Source organism: Puntigrus tetrazona, chromosome 1 (assembly GCF_018831695.1).
Source record: "Puntigrus tetrazona isolate hp1 chromosome 1, ASM1883169v1, whole genome shotgun sequence".
NCBI classification, from domain to species: Eukaryota; Metazoa; Chordata; class Actinopteri; order Cypriniformes; family Cyprinidae; genus Puntigrus; species Puntigrus tetrazona.
The window spans coordinates 23,706,485-23,727,469 of record NC_056699.1 but is presented as its reverse complement, the minus strand read 5'-3'; the positions used below and the strand labels follow the sequence as shown (position 1 = coordinate 23,727,469).

Below are 20,985 nucleotides of genomic sequence, written 5' to 3'. Positions count from 1 at the left end.
TACCTCTTAAATTTGTAGATGAGAAATACAGCTAAACCCAAAAACACCACAGACAGAAGCATCAGCATAGCAGAACTGCTGTGTCTCGGGATGGAGTCGACCAGTGGAGCTGTGACAGAGACAAACGCACTCTTTTAATAAGAAAATCAATAACTTTCATATCTTCATATGCACTGCCATTCAAAAGTGTTGGCTCGGTAAGATTTGATTTTGTTTGTTGAACGAAATTAAGATTTTTATTCAGCGACGATGCATTAAAAGCAATCGAAATGGACAGTTAATACATTTATAATGATGTCGATTCCTCAAAAATCCTTAAAAAAAAATTTCCACAAAAATCCTATTGCGTCCACTAAGAATATTGTCGGTTTCGGAACAAAACATACCAGTCTAAAACTGAAGTTTCTTGCAGATCTAAGACCTTTTATCGCAAGTGAATCATTACAGATCATCTGCTGTGACGTTATTTCCACAAAACCCCCTTCGACTCTCTCAGAGGGACTTCTGCCAATTGTTGGCATCCCTTCAAAATCGTTCACGGGAGCCTTACACCCACTGGCTGTATATTTCCCCCGTGACTATGTTGTGGAAAGACAGCCCCATGAATCCTCTGACCTTTTCGAAAGAATCCTGAAAGCTTTCCAGAACTTTGGCCACAAAAACGGGCCAAGGAGGCAGCTAATGTTTCTCTGTAAAAGTGGATGGGTAATAGCACAGACCATGAGTCATACATCAGTTAGAGAATTTGCTCACTACAAGTTGATGCTATTATCTCTGCAAGGAATCAGCAACAATTACCGAGTTATTATAGAAAATAGTAAAGAAGCCAGATTATATGTGACATATACAGTAAGTGTTACATATGATGGTAAATAAAACGGATAGTACTTAATGCAGGAATTGATTTCACTTTATTTATTTATATAACAACAGAGTAAAAATAAATTAAAAATAAAAAATATAAATAATATATATATATATATAAACACACATACACATACACATATATACATACTACCAGTCAAAAGTTTGGAAAAATTTTGAAAAATTTTAAAGATGTCTCTTATTTTCATCAAGGTTGCATTTATTTGATCAAAATTACAGAGGAAAAAAGTTAAATTGTGAAATATTTTTAGCATTAAAAATAACAGGTTTCTATTTTTTCAATATCATTTATTTCTGTGATGCAAAGCTGAATTTCCATCAGCGCTTACTCCAGTCTAAAGTGTCACACGATCCTTCAGAAATCACTCTAATATGATGATTTATTATTAGAAGCAGAATAGAACATTTATCAATGTTGTGATGGCAAGTATTTCATTCTTTGATGAATAAAAAGTTAAAAGAAGAGCATTTATGAAAATTAAAATTTATGAAAATATAAATCTTTGCCATCACTTATTAATTTAACGCATTGTATATTGTTAGAAAGGATTTCTTTTAAAATAATTATTATATATTATAAATATTTTCACAATATATATTGTATGTGTGTGCATTTGTATATATATAATGCAAACAAAAACTTTTATTTTTTTATTTTAGTGAATCAATTAAAAACCAGTGAGTTCTTAAATCTGTTAGATTGATTTCAACTGACAAAAAAATATTGGTTATACATTTAAAAATGTAATTTCTTTAATATCAAATCAGAATTTTCAGGATCCTTACTCCAGTCTTCAGTGTCACATGATCCTTCTAATATGCTGATTTGCAATAACTGTGATTGCAGTTAAATAATTTAAAAGACATCTTTTGCAAAATAATAAATGTCATTACTCTCACATTCAAGATTCAATTTGCCTCATAAAAGTATTGATTTCTTTAATAAAAGAAACAAGACAGGAGTGTAAGTTTAAGACTTAGGATTGTTTCTTCTTTTTAAACCAAACGGCACAAAAAGCCATTAATTCCCATCGTTTTGCAACCAGATCTGAATACGAACTGGTTCTCGATTCCCAACCAAAACAAAAGGCCGGAAAGCTCCATTCTTGTCAGGGCTGGCTGTTTTTTCTTCTTTAAAAGTGGGGAGATCTTGCAAGCCATGATTGCTGGAGAGCAATTATCCAATTATCTTCCATAAGGCTTTCAGCATCACTGGTGGAGCATAAAAGCCCAATCTTTCAACAATATATAGTGCTGACAAGCTTCTGGTCTCAGAAAAAGCAATCAACGTAATTACCCAGGAGCACGGAGGGAACAGTATATAGCACCCAACAGAGGCTAGAGAGGGAGATCTACTGAAATGCCACTGTGAAAAGTAATCAAATATAAGCTGTTGCACACTACAGATGTCACATAAATCATATCAAATTAGCTACATATGGTATGTTACTCAACAATTTTGTTACCTAAAGTTAATTGCGTGATGTAAACGATGACCCGGGAGCCGGGTTTCAACTCGAACTCCACAGAGATCTGATTCAGTGCGTTGACCAAGATTTCTGAAATCTAGGATGAAAACAGAAAAATAGTTAAATAAAGAGCTGTCACCTGCATTGCCTAAATCAAATAAATAAAAAAATAAAATAAATAAAAATGTAAATAAAATAAAAAATACAATTAAATTAAATTAAACGGTAATTGGTAAACGGTAAATATATATACTGCCCAAGTGACAGCTTTTGTACCTTTTTATCTAAGACTGTTAGCCCGTACGCATCCATAAACAATATTTTGCAGTCTTGTTTGTTTCAAATACAGATCCTGCCTTGACATAAAAGTAGAAATTATGCACATTTTAATCTATAATGTCAGACTTTGACAGCCCGCAGTGCGACACACATACCCCGACCCTCGTCTCAAGCAGGATGAGTGCCAGTGAATGCCCAAATGATTTGCTACAGCTCTTTCTGCAGCTTCAATGACAATAAAATTGGCCAAATAGTAAAAAGTGTTGTTATTCTTAAGAGTGCAATTTGCCAGTTGTGATTACGTCTGTGAGATATTCATTTCAGAGCTTCATTTTGTGAAATGGGAATGTCAGTAGTGTTAGTGTGGGGTTGTGACAATATGGGATGTGGATCAGAGGGTTTAAGGGTTTATTTTAAAACCCTAAACAGTTATAATGTCTCCACAAGAACCATTATTCAACATTTCGCCCTCAAAATTTTTTATGTAGAAACCCTCTTGTTGTGACACGTCCTTGTCATGTAAGCCTAATTAGACACTGGTCTTTCTGCTAGAGATAATAATGCCTTTAAGGTTAAAGGAAAAAAAAAAGAAAATAGGTAATAGGTAGAAATGTCAAACAATCCCCTTCAGAATATTTTTGACACGTCGTCTCTTTCCGCAGTGACAATTACTTTCATTGTAGCCCCGGGTAGAAGCTGCTCTTTTATTCTGATAAAGGTCCATCATTCTCAAGCGCATTTCAACCTTGACCATTAACGGAAAGCCATCAAATTTGCATCTAACCTGCTCCAGATCCTCCTCTGTCCGTTTCCTGCCATCCGATTGGTTCCTGGGAGGAAGTAGGAAGAGTTCGGCCGCTGTCGGGATGCCAGGAAACACGGCCACCAGCAGCTGCTCTTCCGGGATGTCAGCGACCTGGACAAAACGCCAATAATTACAGGAGGCTCGATGATTTATACGTTACCGTCTCCAGCATTTACGAGGGTTACATTCATTTTAAACGAGGCTGATGGCTTCCAGTAAATCAGATTTGATGTATACAGAACGAAAGCCGGGCCAAGAAATTATGAGACGCAAGCGAGCGGGAGCAAACGGTTCTACACTCGTTGAATTCCTAAAAACCTCAATCAATATCTTAGTCAGAGATCCACTACAAAGCCCAAAGGTCTAGCCATTACGGGCTGCCGCGAAGCCAATAAAGGAAAGCCCACCTTGTATTCTCCCAGAGATACTAACCAAAGGCCATTTCCCTCATAAAGAGGAAATTACCCGACCCCAGGTAAATAATCTTTGTTTTATCTGGTACTACTACGCAGGGCTCGACCGGTTATAAGACAATAGCTCAGGAATAGACAGCCTAAGCATAATTTACAATGAGCAATGCGGCCAGAGCCGAAGCAGCCTTGCGAATCAATACTCCGAGTCTAAGTTTGCACTCGCCGCTGCAATATTGGAGAAAGAAAGCCCTGGGGCTCATTGAAGGATTCAGCCTATGTGCAACCGCTACTGATATTCCTAATGATTAATGCACATCTCCAAACTCCAGCCTTTATTTCTTTCTCAACGCGCTAGATTCGACACACACTCCGTCTGCTTGCGAATTAGGGTCCAAAAAGGCAATTAGACAGCAAAAGAGAGGCATAACGTCGCAATGCTCTTAATTACACCCTGCTAATAGCTTAAGAGTCATTGTTGTAATTAAATCGCTTCTTGTCAAAACATTCCCTTCCCAGACCGAAGAACTGCGGAATAACATTAAAAGGCACAGATGCAATAATCCATTATAGCAGAGGACAAAGTTGTTATTAAAGAGGTTGTTTAGACATCTGTTGTGTTTTCTGTCATTGTAGTTCATCTTTCCCTATTTAAGTGCTTGGCTGTGTCTATTATTGACTCTCGATGCAGAATGCAAATAAAGCTTTACAGGCAAATTTAAACAATTCAACACGAGTATTTTTCATTCAGATGTATAGCGCTATTAAAAAAAAAATCCATTATTGTCATCTTTACGGAGAGCATCCATTGTGTAAATGCTTATTTGGAAGCCAAGGCACATCAATGCGAAAGTCCTTGGGCAGTTTTTAAAGCACACTCACACTCACAGATGAACAATTTAATGAGAATTATTACAAAGTGAGAAATGTGCACAGCATGGGCTGTTTTTTTTTTTGTTTTTTTTTGCTGGAGAATGTGCCAAAGTGCATTCTGGTCATGCTGAGAGTCCATATTAGGTAAATATGTCTGGATGTGGTGCAAATGGAAACGCAGTCAATCCAGTAAAAGAAAGACACAATCAGTGTATAGATTTGAAGTTTCGTCCTGTTACTGCAGAAACTGAATTTAGATTTGCACCAAATTTAGACATGTTTAATTAAAATGACATACATATAAATAAAAAATATATATAAATATATCACAGTTTAGGGTCAGTATGATTTTGGTTGTTTTCTCACGCTCAAAATTACAGTAAAATATCAACATTATGAAATGCTAAATAAATAAGCATTTTTAATATATTTAACTTATATTTTAGATGATATGTTCGAAATATCTGGTGTCACATGATCCAGAAGAAATTATTTAATATTGTGATATTTGACGCTCAGCGACATTTCTTATTATTATCATGAAAAGTCAATTCAAAAGTCTTTAATTTTTAATCTCTAAGCCTTTAGTCACATTTGTTCACGCTAATGATTTCTTGATTTCTTGCAAAATAAAAATACAAAAATGTACACTTTTACGACTTACAACTTCCAAGTTTTCTGAAGTCAAATTTCTTTAAAAATTATACTCGTCTTGGTAATGCCCTCCCTCCCCTGAAATGCTACTCCAAAATAATAACAATAATAATAATAATAATAAAATTAGCCATTATTAACCATTTTGGCACTTGTGCATATCATTGCTCTTTGTAAAATGTTTAAAAAGTAAAAAGTTTAATGGATCATTGATGTCACAAGCGCTAAAGCGTATTTGTTCCGACTTTCCTCCCATGATATCCTATTCTCTCTATACCACACCCATCAATAAGAGTGTCAAAAAAGCCTAAAATAATAAACAAAAGTTGGTCCTTCCTTCGGGTATCAAAGTGTTTGTGATTCAAGTCCTGTGCTGGCTCGGAGGCACCGGCTCTGCCTTTAACCCCTGCTACTGAAACCTTCTATTCTCATCTCCTCAGGCTGTTATAGCGATATCGCCCCGGTGCACCAGAACAGACAGCCGCCTCCACTCACCTCTCCTGCCCATTGCCTCAAACAGCCGTCTTAAATGGACCTTGACTTTGATTATGTCTGAGCCTGGCTCTCCCTCTCTTTTTAATACACTGAGCTGTTTATCAGCGGCAGTATGGATAAAGTGTATCTGCTACCTCTAGGGCACCACGGGATGTGCTTTAATTGCGAGAGGATAAATGAAAGGAACGGGAAAAAGCCACGAGAGCTCAATATTAAGCTATTAGGCTTTGAACTTGATGTTGAAACAAAGAGGGGAAAAGTTGGAAGAGGACAGTTTTACTTCTGGTGAATTCTGGGTAAAGCCAGGGAATCTGAGGCCGGAAAGATAATGAGAGAGAAAGAGCACATGCAGAAGACGGAGGTGCGTTTACGAGCAGATGTGAGATCAGTAGCCTCTTTGTGCTCTGCTGGTCTGACTTTGTTCTCAGGCAGATTCTGAGGCTCTGTTCTGTATCAGGGAGTTAAGATTTAAGTTTGATATTTAGGGATTGTTGTATTTTTTTGTCTGAAACGGAGAGAGAATATGGCTGGTTTGATGAGCACAGTCTTCTTAACAAAACAGGAAGCTGAAAAATCATTGCAAACTAGACTAAGCTGGTTTTATGATCTTTAATGGACTATTGGGTGGTTTTAGATGTGGTTTTTGAATGTTCTGTTCAGTTAAGAATCCTGAAAAAATATGTATCACGGTTTCCACAAAAATATTAAGCAGCATAACTGTTAATACTAATGATATTTATTTATTTATCTATTTATTGAATGGCTGGTTTATAGACTAATATTTATACTTTAATACAGCAATGCATTCAATTGAAAAAAAGTGACAAAATAAATGATGTTAAATCGTTTTTAAGTTGTCTGTTCATTAAAGAATCCAGAAAAAAGTATAATTTTTCTCAAAAAAAAACATTAATCAGTCATCAAACTGTTTTTAAAATTGATAAAACATTTTTTAGACTGCATTCTGACATCGAAGACTGTCGAAAATAGCTTTGCCATCACAATGTATTTTAAACTTTACACCAATATATTTATTTATTTACTTCATAAATGCATAAATCAATAAATCCATAAATAAAGACTACTCAAGCGTAAGAAACCTTTCACAAGATCTTTCAAAAACCCTTAACGACCACAAACTAGCATAATAGGTCAATTATTTGGGCATAAACTGATAAAAAGTTACATCTTCAACACTGATGATGAACCATCAAGAACAGGTTTATGTCACCACTGAACATTCCAAACCTGTCCTGCTCTATTATTAAGTTAGCACATGCACAGTCAGTCGAAACCACTGGGATACGGTTGTATTTGATGGACATTTGATATTGAGCTGTGACGATCCCAGGGTTGCACGGACAGCTCAGGTACACGTGTATGTGCACCGAGACCGTGTAGTGTCAATGTATCGACCGCCAATGGCTTCAATCTCTCCATCAGCTCTGAACACTCGCTGAATGCGGTTTAATAACTAGAGATTCACTAGGAATTATGCAAATAGATTAACACCGCCCGCGAACCTGTGTCCGGTGGACTACTGTGACCTGAGTGAGTTCTCTGCGATTTACTACTAGATCAATACGATCCAAGCATCCGAACTGTCTCTTCAAAAACTCTTTCTTTGTCGACACGCTTCTAGTAATATGCCTCGTTACAACCGCCGCCGCGATCATCTCCTCAAAATGAAGTTTAATTCACAGCCTGATTTCTTTGGGCAGTAATATTGCGATGTTAATTGCACCAGGAAAATATGCGACGAGGTTTGATATCTATAATAAGCCTAATTTACATATAAAGGACGTGTGTTTGCGCTGAAATGGAAGACAGTGACTTAATTTAAACGCAGCACAGCGCTATTTCAGCGCATTTAGCACCAGGTTAAATGGAATGTGGGTGTTTAGCAAATAAGATGCAGATTTTTGGGATGCAATGAGACAAAGTAAACCATTTAATGTCTTAACTTGTATTCCATGTCCCGCATTACAATGAAAATTGAGCTTTACCAAATTTATTCTGGTTGTGGATTGGTAAGTGAGTTTTGGGCTCGCTCTGTTTTTGGGCTATGCAAACAAGTTCTACAGGAGAACTTTGTTTGAAACGAAGGGTTGGCCACGCCGTGTCCCCGGCTCTGATGTAATCGGCCAATCACAGCGTGGAAATGGAGAAGCGCCAGATTGCGATCTTCTCCTCTTCGAAAAGAGATAAAGGTACCCGTCTGAAAGAAACTCCTTGTTCTGTGTCTGAGTCCTGTTACAGGAACTTTGTTTACTTTTGCTTGTGTGTTCCAGGCAAGGACCTTCTGCACCCGTTTCAGGGCCTCATCTGCGTGTTCCAGGTTTTAGGACCCTTTGGTGCTCCAGGAGCTGATGTTTCAAATGCATTAATAATAATAAAAAAAACAAATAAAATCAATCCATTTTATACATTTATTTCTAAATATTTAATGTCTGCATTTATTTAATCCCCTGTCTTTATTTCACAGTTATGAGCAACTGACTTTAACCTATAGTTCCTGTATTTATTTAGCAATTAATTTACCCTTCATCGAGGAAAAATGCAAAAGCAATGTGTAAGGGACAAAGACAAAGGATAGAATAAAGACAATGGGGGTATTTGACCAGAATCTGTAGGAGCTACACAGATGAGCCAAGAAAAGACAGCGAGTGACAAGACGGATAGAATAAATTCCCACTCACTTGGAGAACAGCCTTCTTAATTACCCGACCCACATCCTGTCTCCACTCCGGGATGTCGGGGTTGGCCTCGTCCAGATTAGGAGAGAAAGATAAAAGAAGCGATTTGAAGAATTCTGTCACAGAGGAAGAGAGAAGCAGAGACAGACCCTTAATTCTTTCTCTCATAAGATGCCCAACACCTTCTATCTGCTGTGATTTGTTCCAGATGATTTAGTCGAGCTGTAGCAGAGTTATCATTACTGACAGGTATGGAAAGGTTAGCGCTGATCACAAAAATGATTACAGTCTATTTGGCAGTTGCCAGAAGGGAGTTTTTATGACTAGCTTGCAGTGTCAAGAGACAATTTCCTGTAATTCTGAACACTCTGAAAGCTGCAATAATACATTTCATCAAGGGTAGGGTTATTTATATATACAGTAGATTGTTACCATAGAGAGAAAAAGAAAAAGTGAACTTGAAACATAAGATTGTATATGTATGCAGCATAAGAAACCTCACTTTCAGGATCTGTCATCTCACATTTTTCAAATAACATTAATGTGACTGCATTTAGCTATATGTAATGTCTCGTATTGATTATATAATGCTAGATTGTTTGTACTCCTTAAAAACAGTGTTACAAATTAAATAGATTTTTAAATGCTCGATGCTTAATTGTTATTATATTATTTTTATTATATTATTATTTTACATAATTTTTATTGTGAGTATTTGCAAGTAGTTTTTATTAATTTATCTAAAAACAAAACAAAATATTATTATTTAATTTTTTTAAATAATTATTAAAAATATATATATATATATATATATATATATATATATATATATATATATATATATATATATATATATATATATATTATAAAAAAATTAATATATATTTATATATATATATTATATATTTTTAAATATATTTTTAACACTTATAAATATATAAAACAATATATATGATTGAAATTCGGGTGTAAAAAAATAAATAAAATTAAGAAATATAAAAGGCATAGTGAAAATAAATGATGAAAGCATGATGTAAAGTTTCCAAGAGATTTCTAATGTGACCTTGCCATAAAAAAGTCAAAATCTAAAGTGCAGAGCCTGCCATCAGTACCATGTGAACACTCACCCTGTATGGCGATGTTTCTGGTGTCCTGCAGTATAGAGTCTCCTGATGACACCTGAACAGTGACGGTGACCATGCCCTCGGTGCTGAACGTGTGGGAAATACTGCTGTCCAACGTAATTATGGGCTAGCGCCACAAACACAGGACACACAAAACAAAAACGATCAAACTTCAATCCATTTTTCGATATTCGTAAGCTAAATGCCTTTCTTTTTGTAAAACGAATAGCACCAACAGCTTTATTGATGTTTCGGGGCCAACGTGCATAAACTAAAGAACACATCTAAATACCACGACAAGAACAAGAACTACATTATTAACGGTTCATTGCTCCTGTTCTGTTTATCTTCTACCGTAAAATGTCTCAGAGGCCTTCGCCCGACAAAGCGAGGCAGAAAATCCGTAATTAGGAGCTGGTTGTACCTCCGTGTTGTTCCCCAGCCACCAGAAATAGGTGAGCGTTCTGAAATGAGAAGGCCAGACCACTGCTGTTAGGTTCACCTCTTTATTCTTAATGACCACATACGGAGCCAGCAGCTGAATATGCTCCACGGGGCCTGAAACACACACACACACACACACACATTCAGTTCGAGAACAGCAAACAAGGGGTGAGCAAAAATTTAATATTTCGCAAAATCAACTAGTCGCCGGGATGAATAACTAGTAGACTATTTGGTCTTGTATAATTAGGCTGGTTTCGGCTTCACCTGACCCCGATGGGATGCTGTTCAAACGCAGCTAGACGGAAAGCAAAGGGATTGGAAAACGCGGGGATCTTGCGATCCGTTTTTTAAAAGTTCGAGCGTTTTAAACTTGGCACGGCATCTTAAAAATGCAACGCTCGCAGTGGGACATTCAAAAAGAAAATTAATTAATTAATTAATAAAACAGTGCTTAAAAAGTCAGTCGACGAGGAACTTTTCCAATAGAGTTCGATGGGCTAACTCTTATGTTAAATGAAGTATCAGCGTGTCCAAATATACCGTAGATAAATAATTTACCAGACAACCATTGTGATGTAGCAAGTCCGCACAAACACACGAATCGATACTAATGATAAATAAATACGAATATTACCCCTGCCATCATTCATTCACTTATTTGAAAGCTTTCCGCATTGTTTACTCCTCCCCGGGTGCGACGCTTTGGCTTTTTAAATAGCCTAACCGATGTTTATTAAATGATTCTATTCCAGTATTTAATGCACATCAGGAAATAAAATTTAGACCTAATTGCACTCATCTGATCACACGTGCCCACCCCCTGTTTGTTTGTGAAGAGTGGAGCTAAAAGCAGTAATTAAGCACTGCAGTGTACTACACCTGTGGAGTTGAAGGACACATGCAGATTTTGGAAGAGCAACTACGAAAGTCACCTACCTAGAGTATAGCGCTCAGTCTGTGTCTAAGAGATGTGTTTATTCAAAGTTTGCAAACCAGTGGCCAGCCACTTTATCAGCAGTGTGGCTACCAAATGGACCGCATCGTTTCGAGGAAGATTTATTTAACATAGCAGACAACACAGACGCTTATTTGTTGTGTGATTTGTGTTGACGGTTAAACATAATAATAACGACACTTTTTAGTGCATTTAAAAAAAATAAATAAAATCTGCATTAGTCTTGTTTATCTTTTTCTAAATATCTTTCTTTCACACATATATACATATTTTACATATTGTCAGTGCAGCAGCATTATTACACATTATTACATATATAGATATACAAATATACCAAATTATTCTTACATAAGCTAAAAAGCAATATAAAGTTCAGCTGTACTCAATATACGTTAATAATAATCTTATAATAACTGCAATTGACATATATATATATAAGCTTGAGCTAACTGACTTGAGAGGTTGAAAAAATATTTAGAAATAAGTCTCAACTTAAACAATACCACACACAAATACATTCATCAAAGATGCTGTTTTTTAAATAATTTTTATACTAAAAGTCAAGACAAAAATACTACAATAATGTTGTAGGCAAATGGGAATGTATTATAATGCAGCTTCCAAACTTGATGTAGACTAAAAATACACACTGAATAGATACTCATCGCGTGCATGTGAGTGTGTTTTTGTGACAAAAAAATAGTTTAATGACATGGGTATGACAGTTACTCCGAGGAGAAGGGGGTTTATGAGGACATTACGTGTGTGTGTGCAAAACCTACACGTCACATGCAGGTAGAGGGATGAGGTGTCGAACCCGAGGCTGTTCTCCGCCAGCGCTGTGACTCTGAAGATGCCGGCGCTGCGGTACACGTGTCGGATGCCCTCCTGCGTCCAGCTCAGGTTGGAGTAGGACACGGCCGTACCGTCCCCGAAGTCCAGCTGAATGTTTGTCCTCATAGAGTCGCCCTAAAAACAACACGCACAGCCGAGCCTGATTATTACAACAACTCTTTAGCACACTTCCCTTAATCACCGAGTCTGGCAGCTGCGACCGAAAACAGCTGCGGGTAACGTCACCGCTCTGCTCCCACAGACACCGGCCCATCTGTTTTCAGACACAAGCATTATTTTCAGCCCCGGAGTTCGTTCCTGCCGTAACTCTGCCTCATATATGAGATGAGGTGTGCGAAACCGCACGCGGGAGCCGCTTATTTACAGAGAAAACAAAAATGAATTACCTCTCAGCATGTATTTCAACTTCCCGTGGGAATCCGTCATATTACTTTTGATATGTAATATATACTTGATACTCTATATTGTGTCGGTTTGGCTCGCTCAGATATCCTGATGGGTCAATTGCAATTCGCAGCAATCATAATTGCTGTTTTCCAGATATGATATTGCATCGGGAATAAACCATAAATATGACTCATATGGCTCTGAGAGAGTCTGCTGTAAAGTATTCTGCCATTCTGTAAGATAAAAAAACATAATAATTGATGAAACAATTATTTTATTATTATAGCCATTATTATTATTTAAAATTTTTTTCAAGTTGAATACATGGGTGGGATTCACATGAAGGAAATCATCCTCAGTACATTACACTTCTTATTTATATTGAATCCAATCCAAACAATAATAAATGCAGACTAATAAGGCAATAACTATGGCTTAAAAATGGTATATATTTTAAATTACTAAATACAAAAAAAATACTAAAATACTAAAATTACTAAATGATAAAATATTGGCATATTATACTTATATACTTATATGGCTTCATGGAGAATGTTTTTACATCAGAATACCAAAAGAAATAAAAACACAAGACGTCTGACTTTGTATAGACGTATTTAAATCAAATATTAAGGTTAGCAGAACCTTTTTAATATTAACTAATAATAATTAAAATAATAATGATGATTTTATTAAATATACAAATTATAATCAATAGAGAAACAAATCAATAAAGAACTTTACTATTGCTATAATGTTGTTGTACTGAAAAAATTTAATTATAATAATAATAATGAACAATATATTATTACTATTATTATTATTATTATTATTATCATTATCATTATCATTATCATTATTATTATTTTAATTGCAAAACTGTAACATTTCAATAATTATATTTATGGCTGTCTTAACATAATTGGTTTCAAATATTAAACTGTGCCGCTTCACCATCAAATAGCAACCCCCCACTTTTCGGCATAACATTGTTGATTGAAAAATATCCATACATATGCATATATAGTCCCTAAGGGCATGTCATTCAAGACCCAATAGCAATCCACGGATATCTGGATTATATATATCTTCTGCCACTTGAAGTGCCTCTGGTGCAACGCCCGAAACATCTGCCCCAAAACCACCCATTAGCGGTTATAAATATAAAAACTGCTAAACCAGCGAGCTGAAAACATCAAAAACAGAGAAAAGAAAGAAGGGGATCAGGAAGTTGAGCTGAAGTTGAGTCCGTGCCTTCAACCATTCCTTTTATCCACCGTCCTTCAGGCTCTACATCTGGTAATGGGTGCAAGTGAAAAAAACGCTAAATCATACGTATGCTCGTGTGTGTGTGTGTGTGTGTGTGTGTGTGTGTGCAGAATTCCCAAATCCATGCTTACGCTTCTCCAAATCTCCCTCCTTTCTCTCTTTCCGCCGTTAGCACATTGTAGCCTAATGCTATTGGGATATTAATTTGTAACACTGCATTAGCAGCACATGAAGGAGGAGGAGGGGGGAGGGGGGTGTTTATGCCCCGCATAATGACAAATCCAAAGCTGCCTGGTTTATTCCTGTCTGTTTGCTTTTAGGCACTGCTGACTGTGAAAAGCAGCCCGCCTCTGTGCGTTTCTGCGCAAGCATGTGCACCGGGTTGCTTTTAAGATATTTCACGCCACTTTGTGCAGAAAATCACAACTACACTGTGGGAGGAGAAAGGAAAAGATGACTGACAGGAAGAACAGTTTGTATAATGACGGCAAGGACACGATTTTGTGCTGAGCTCACGGGGTTCACGCAAAGTCCTTTCTCGGGGGAAGTCGGTCCACGCAGCTTTTCACTGCAAGAACATAAGCGTGAGTTAATTATTAGCATTTTTATTTAGTTGTGCGGTAAAAATATCAATACAGGATGAATACGATATACAGAATTTACTGGAAATAAATACTGACAAGTTTGAGATCAGAGAGAATTTATTATTCTATTAATATAAAATATTATATTTTATATATATATTGTATTATAAGACATTTATAATACAATATATATATTCTGTTCCTTTGAAACATTTATCTAATAATACGCCTTACACAAAAATATTAAGCCACGTGAAATATTTCTTGAGCATATTAAAATTATCTCTGTTTTACACTGTAAAAATATGAATTGAATTTACTACATTTTTTTCCGTAAGCGGTTGAAATTTTTATTTTATTTTTAAACTTTATTTCAGGTGCATTTGACTAACTTTCAACTAAATATTTGATTTAAATGTGTAGTTATTTTTATTAAACAAAATGTCCTGACCATTTTCTAAAAGATGAAATAGAAATAAAATACTATTATTATTGTTATTACTATTCTATAGTCTATATATATATATATATATATATATATATATATATATATATATATAATTTTTTTTCTTACTGCAATTTTTTTCCCCTATTTTAAGCTACAATTAAAAAAACAACATGGATAGATATTAGCAAACTAAGCTCATCTCTAAACTAAATCTCTTTCGTCATAAACTTTCTCTTCTTCTTTCTTTTTCAATCTTGAGCTACTTGCTCTGTCATATAAAAAAAAAAAAAATACCAGATCTTGTGTTGCACCTTAAAGGCATTAAATATTAAGGTCCATTTGATTTGCCTAAGAAACAGCCCCGGCTCTGACCCTCATGAATATAAATAGATAGAATTCTTAGCCCATCTCACTATCTGCTTCCCACTCTCTTTCTCTCTCTCTCTTTACTAGCTCTCACTCTCTTAATGAAAGGAATAAGCCCTCATTTCCTCATCTCATCATACTGTAATGTGACAACTCTGCTGTGGTGAGACGCCTAGGGAGAAACACTTTACCTGGAATGAGCGTGCGAGCATGTGTGTGCGAGAGACAGAAACCAAGAGAGAATACGTGTGACCATGTGTGCACTGCACCTCAATGAAAAGCCATTCCCCAGCAGGCTTGTAATATGTATCCGGCTTGCACCACACCATCTGTACAGAGTGAAGCCTTTTCATCTGCCAGAGCTCCGGCACAGCTCGGAGCAGAGGACACCAAATTATGGAAAGTTTCCAGAATGTCAAAATGACCTATGTGGGTGTAAACGGTCACATATAGAGCCCGATGATAGTCTCATTTAGTCGACCTGGTCTGAGAGTCTGGTCCACCAAGAACACAAAAAAATAGCCTGACCGTCATCTAAAGTTTGTTTTAGCGGCGGTGTCATTAAAAAGGGGAGGTTAATACGAAATAGCTAAACAATAAAAACGCTTTTTAAAATTGCAGCACAGCTGGCGATAACTGAAAAAAGAAAAAGAAAGAAAAAGAAGAAAGGAATATTTCACCCTCAAATGCAAACGGGCAAAAGGGGTTTGTTTCTTTATTAAAAAAGATTTTTAGCATTGCATCACTAGCTGACCGGAGGATCTTCTGCGGTGAATGGGTGCCGTCAGAATGGGAGTCCAAACAGCTGATAACTTCACAATAATTCAAACATTCAAGTATTTATAAGACTCCATTCAATCAAGTGTGAAGCTGTGTTTATAAGAAACGAACCCATCGACACATTTTTAACTTAAAAGCATAGCGCCATTCTAAAATGCAAGTCCTCTAAGCATAAAATTGCTTTCTCCAGTGAAAAACTCATCTCGTCTGAATCAAGAGAGACAAATGCACAGACCGAGCACTGTTTGCAAATGTAAACAGTCCAAAACATTCTTAAACAAGCATGCCGGTGAAATAAAAAGACACAAAGGGACAATAGGAGATAGAGAAAGCATAATTCTGGATTATGGACTGGTATTTTGGCCAGTTAAAATGCCTTAATGATGAATATTTCTAACAAACATGCAGCTTTTCACTTCACAAGATATTAACTGATGCTCTGGAGTCGTGTGGATTACTTATATATATATATAAAAACTTTAACCTCAAAATGTAACAATAATTTGTGAACCTGGCTTTCTAATATTAAGACTTCTGTTCTGTGCATTTATGCAAATTACTTCATATTTAATGAGTTAATCATAACAATAATAAAATAATAAATACAAAACTTGTAACGCAAAAAAGTTTACCTGGAAAAGTATGGTGATCTGTTACTATTTATATCTATTACTACGTATTAGTACCTATTAAGCTTGGATATTTTGCCTTAAAATGTAACCCTTTACATACCTTTTGTTGTTAATGTTAATATATATGTATACACACACACACACACACACACACACACACACACAGTATCTTCCAAACGATGCCTGATGTTAAATCCGAGTCCTGAAGCAAAACCAGTTGAGAATGACTTCTTCAGCTAACAGACATAATAAACTAATCTCGTGATATCCGATCATTGATAATCTGCTCACATAGAGTTAGCGCATCAATTTAATAATTATTACTGTATAATTTAGGTCTTGACTCAATACCAGGCCCGTAATTATAGCTTCTGGCCATGCTGCATTTTAAATGATCAGATCACCGAATCCTATAATTTGACTATGATTTTCCATTAGCTGAGTTCATGGGATTCAGATGACCCCAGTGATGCTCTCACCTCCTCTAGGCGAACCAGGAAGGTCACATTGCTGCCCATGTTGGCTGTGAATTTGTCGTCACGGGTTGTCAGGACTAAACCTCGCGGGGGGCGATTCGGACACTGCTGTTTCCTGGCCGTGTACATCTCCTTCACTCCTTTCGTGCAGTTATTCGCTACCACTTTACGATACCTGAAACACACGAAGAAATCTAAAAACTAGTTTGGAATGCGTACTGAGATGATTTGATGGTTTGATGTTATCTAACTCAATGACATTCACATTGGGTCACTCTATTTATCCATTTGAATACAGCAAGCCTGATATATCCGTTCCGGGCAGCTCTGGTTTTTTTGTTACTGGATGAATTGGTTTTGGCCACAATTTATGTGACAAAATCTCGGAAAATGATAATCGCGTTCTTTCTGTCTTTTTCCTTGTCTGTAATTTCGCACTCTTGCTCTGAATGGATATGCTTTCTGACTGATGTTGGTTTTAAATTAGGTTTAAATGAAGTCTTTCCATTACACAGTGTTATCTGTCCAGCGAGGTCTCTTTGTATGGATTGTCTGTCTGGAAAGTTGTCGTAAAGACGGACGCCACAATCTTCTGAAAGTTTAAAACCTGCTCACGTCAATATGGCTTGTGCCTGCTCATCAGCACAGTAAGTTTAAATCATGGCTCACTTAATTAAAAATAACCACTTTCCTAAAACGAGATTGGTTTATTGCTAGTCTGATTGAAAATACTACAAAAAAATGCTCTCTACTTTATCCCGGTGATCACAGGAATAATATATGACTATTGGGAAATATATACTGTAAAGTAGCTGTTGTATTGTGGGATGCAGCTATTGTTTTTCTTAATAAAAAATAAAATGAAATAATAAATTAATTATTGTTTCAATATTTTTCCTATAATTATTCAGTTTATATTTATGAATAAGATTAATCTATATATATATATATATACATTGTAAAATTAGCTGGTTCACTTGCTTTGGTCCGGACCAAATACAATGTTTATTTCTTCTGTTTTGGTGCGGTTTGCTTATACACTGCCTTTTTTGCAAGTGAACCAGATGTAGCAAACACAAAACCTTCCCATAAGGCAACTCTAACTATGTTCATTCAAAAGGCACAGTGCTTACTGCAAATGGGTTGGATCAAGGTTGGATTACATTTGCACTTATATGAACCATACCAGAGTTTCGTTTGCACCGAACCAAGACCTCAGCGGGTCTCGGTTCGTTTGGTGCTTGCACCAGAGCGCGATTGCTGTATTTACACCTGCCTAAAAGGTCCAAGGGGAAAACGAACTTGAGTTTGTTTCGGTTGAAACAGACAAGACAGGTGTGAATACACCCTAAAACACCACCATAATGAAATATAAAGAGTCTGCATATTGTATACAGATAGCTTACCCTGTGCTGTTGAGGTAGTTTTGCCCTTGGCTGCAGCTTCGAGACAACGTGGAAGGGTTGAACCAAAACGCAGGCAAACAGTTTCCATCCCCTCTTCTCTCAAAACCATAATCACTACAAAAAAAAACAACAACAACAAAATCTGATATAAATGGCATTTCTTTATCTTCGACTCCAGGTATCAAATCCATCCTTAAAAACATAATGTCTCTCCAAGTATGTTTGACTAGTTTCATACAAGGTCATCACAAGTTCAGATCTCATTTGTGACATTTTCTAATGCTGCTCCCTGATGCCCATCCTGTAAAACGTTCTCCTAACTACCTGTACATCCTTTCATTCGTGCGCAGCGCACATCTTGTATTCAAGCATGTCCCTCTTTTACGCCCTTGAGACAATTGCAGCCATTGAGATGTATTAATTCTGGGATGACAAATGTCTTTTCTGCTCTGAGAGCTGCAGGCGTCAACGTATGTCCTTAACGTCTTTCAATTCTCCCTTTTCCCAGATGCCCTGGAACCTGCTGAGGCGAATGTCTATTCATATATCACCGGTGACTTTGATTTATCAATTAATTACTGAACCACAACAAAACCCAGCAGACCACACGGTCCCTTTTGCCATCACACATTTGGGTTTTTAATTATGAGCAGTTCCAATCCAGAACTCAGATTAGAGTCAAGCTTTAAAAGATATTTGTTTTCTAGTGCTCAGATTATTCTTATATGTAATTATATGATTCTTAGTAACTGTCTTTTATTTAAAAAGAAAGTTAGCTGCCAACCAGTACCCAAGGAAGGTATGGCTAGGCATCATCTATGTAAAAACGCTAGAGAATATAATGCTTTTCGAATCGGAATCAAATACAATGAAAACAAAAGAGGTCCTAAGATTGAACCCTGAGGTACTCCAGTTACTGTATAGAACAAAAATGTAAAAAAAAAAAAAAATTAAACCACTGTTAATTGTCTCAAAGGTCAAGCTTTTTTTACACTGGGTTTGTATCAGTGTAGTTTCATTAATATATGTGTTTTCTTGTTGGTTTAATTATTTGATGTTTTATTTGTCAGAATTTATGCACAGCACTTGTGTCTGCACTGGCTTTCTTAATATGATTTAGAAATAACTGTGACTTGCCTTAATTTTTAAAAACTAAAAACTATGTCCATAAAGAGTTTATGATCAAGTGGAATGTGTGATATTGTGTGATAGTAATGATATAAAACGGTCATGATATTTTTTTTACGTTTTTGGAGAAAAAGTTGGACTTGCTAATACAAGTTAACATTCGATTTCCTTTGATCTTACATAAGTGAGAAAAAATTGAGTTTCTGAATTACAGTGTGCGAAATACTGACTGGTTTAGTAATGACACTTAATAAAGCTGCTCTCGGATCATGACGTACATATATCTACTGAAATTAAAGGAAACCTCTGGTCTTTTAACTATAATTTCTAAAAAAGTTTTCTGTGACACTCTCATTTACATCATAACCAAACTGAAACTCAATAGTTCTGTAAAGCCGGTCAATGACAGGCGATCCTTTCTCATAAAATACACACATATATTAGCGAATAAATATTTACAGTTTACGCATGCTTAAAAAATCTGTTAATTGTTAGCTACATACTGCAATTATTATCATAAAAGGTAAAGGCATGAAGAAATCCTGATTACAGTCGTCTTTGCAACAAATGCATTACAAATGTTATTTTGTTCTTCTGTTAGTATCACATGTCTTATATCTGCAGTTAGACTGTGTTTTTAATCCTCACCCCACAACTTAAACCAATAGAAAATATTAGATAGGCTCTCTGCATCAGAGCTAATGGAAAGAGACAACATATTATATTCCACAGAATAATTACTCTGAATACCATATCACAAGCTGTTTTTTAGCAATTAAAAGTTCTGTGAATCACAGCAAATTGGGCAGAAGTTGTTTTGTTTTTCAATCATGTTCCTATCTTAAAACCGCAGGATGAAATATGTACCGGTGGGCCGAAATGATCTGGACAATGAATACATGAAAATGAACCATCACGAGAGTTAATGGACTTAATTAAACTGCTCGAGTTTTTCCTCATTCAGAAACGAGGCTCAATGGAAGAAGAAAAAAAAAAAAAAGCACCACAGCTTGGCTGTATTTGGTTAATTTAAGATAAACAGAAAACTGGGTAAAATTCGAAAATGAATTAGCATGCAAATTAAATCTGTTTAGTAGTTTGTCATGTCTGTATCATCCAGACTATTACACCTAAATCACACAGAAATGCATTACATTACCAAAAAAAAAAAAAAAAAGTGAATTATGAATTATTTCTTTAATTTGTTTACACACATAGAGAGAGAGAGAGAAAGAGGCAGAACTAATCATAAGTTTATTCAAACTTTAATTAATGGCCTGAAGTTAAAAAAGCCATAAAGAACTGCAATTCTGAGACGGCGTCTGAATGCTTAGTGCTCATTTGAAACACGCAGGTTTGAGTCTTGTACGCAACATGTCCTAATTGCTCATTTTCTTCCCTTTCTCAAGCGCCTGTCAAAAACAAAACAGCAAAAATCACATGTTCCTTCACAACTCCCCTGATAAAAAGAAAATAAAGTAAATGTTTTCTCCTAAACCACATGCTCTGGCTTTTTACATAACTTGGAAAGTATCTATAGGACAGAAGTTGAATTACTTATT

The 20,985-nt window shown here is 36.0% G+C and overlaps 1 protein-coding gene and 1 long non-coding RNA gene across 2 annotated transcripts in view; one reads left to right on the top strand and one right to left on the bottom strand.

Annotated features, from left to right (window-relative positions):
• sorcs3 (sortilin related VPS10 domain containing receptor 3) overlaps nt 1-20,985 on the bottom strand; it is a 47,452-nt gene that overhangs the window by 4,777 nt on the left and 21,690 nt on the right. Inside the window, 9 exon segments of the mRNA XM_043241366.1 lie at nt 4-109; nt 2,352-2,451; nt 3,418-3,549; nt 8,570-8,682; nt 9,694-9,817; nt 10,115-10,248; nt 11,875-12,061; nt 16,893-17,064; nt 18,296-18,409. Of these exon segments, the coding sequence (XP_043097301.1) occupies nt 4-109; nt 2,352-2,451; nt 3,418-3,549; nt 8,570-8,682; nt 9,694-9,817; nt 10,115-10,248; nt 11,875-12,061; nt 16,893-17,064; nt 18,296-18,409 (1,182 nt within the window).
• LOC122346633 lies at nt 14,013-19,057 on the top strand. Its single transcript, XR_006251150.1, has 3 exons — nt 14,013-14,187; nt 17,405-17,536; nt 18,804-19,057. It is a non-coding gene; the product is annotated as an uncharacterized LOC122346633 (long non-coding RNA).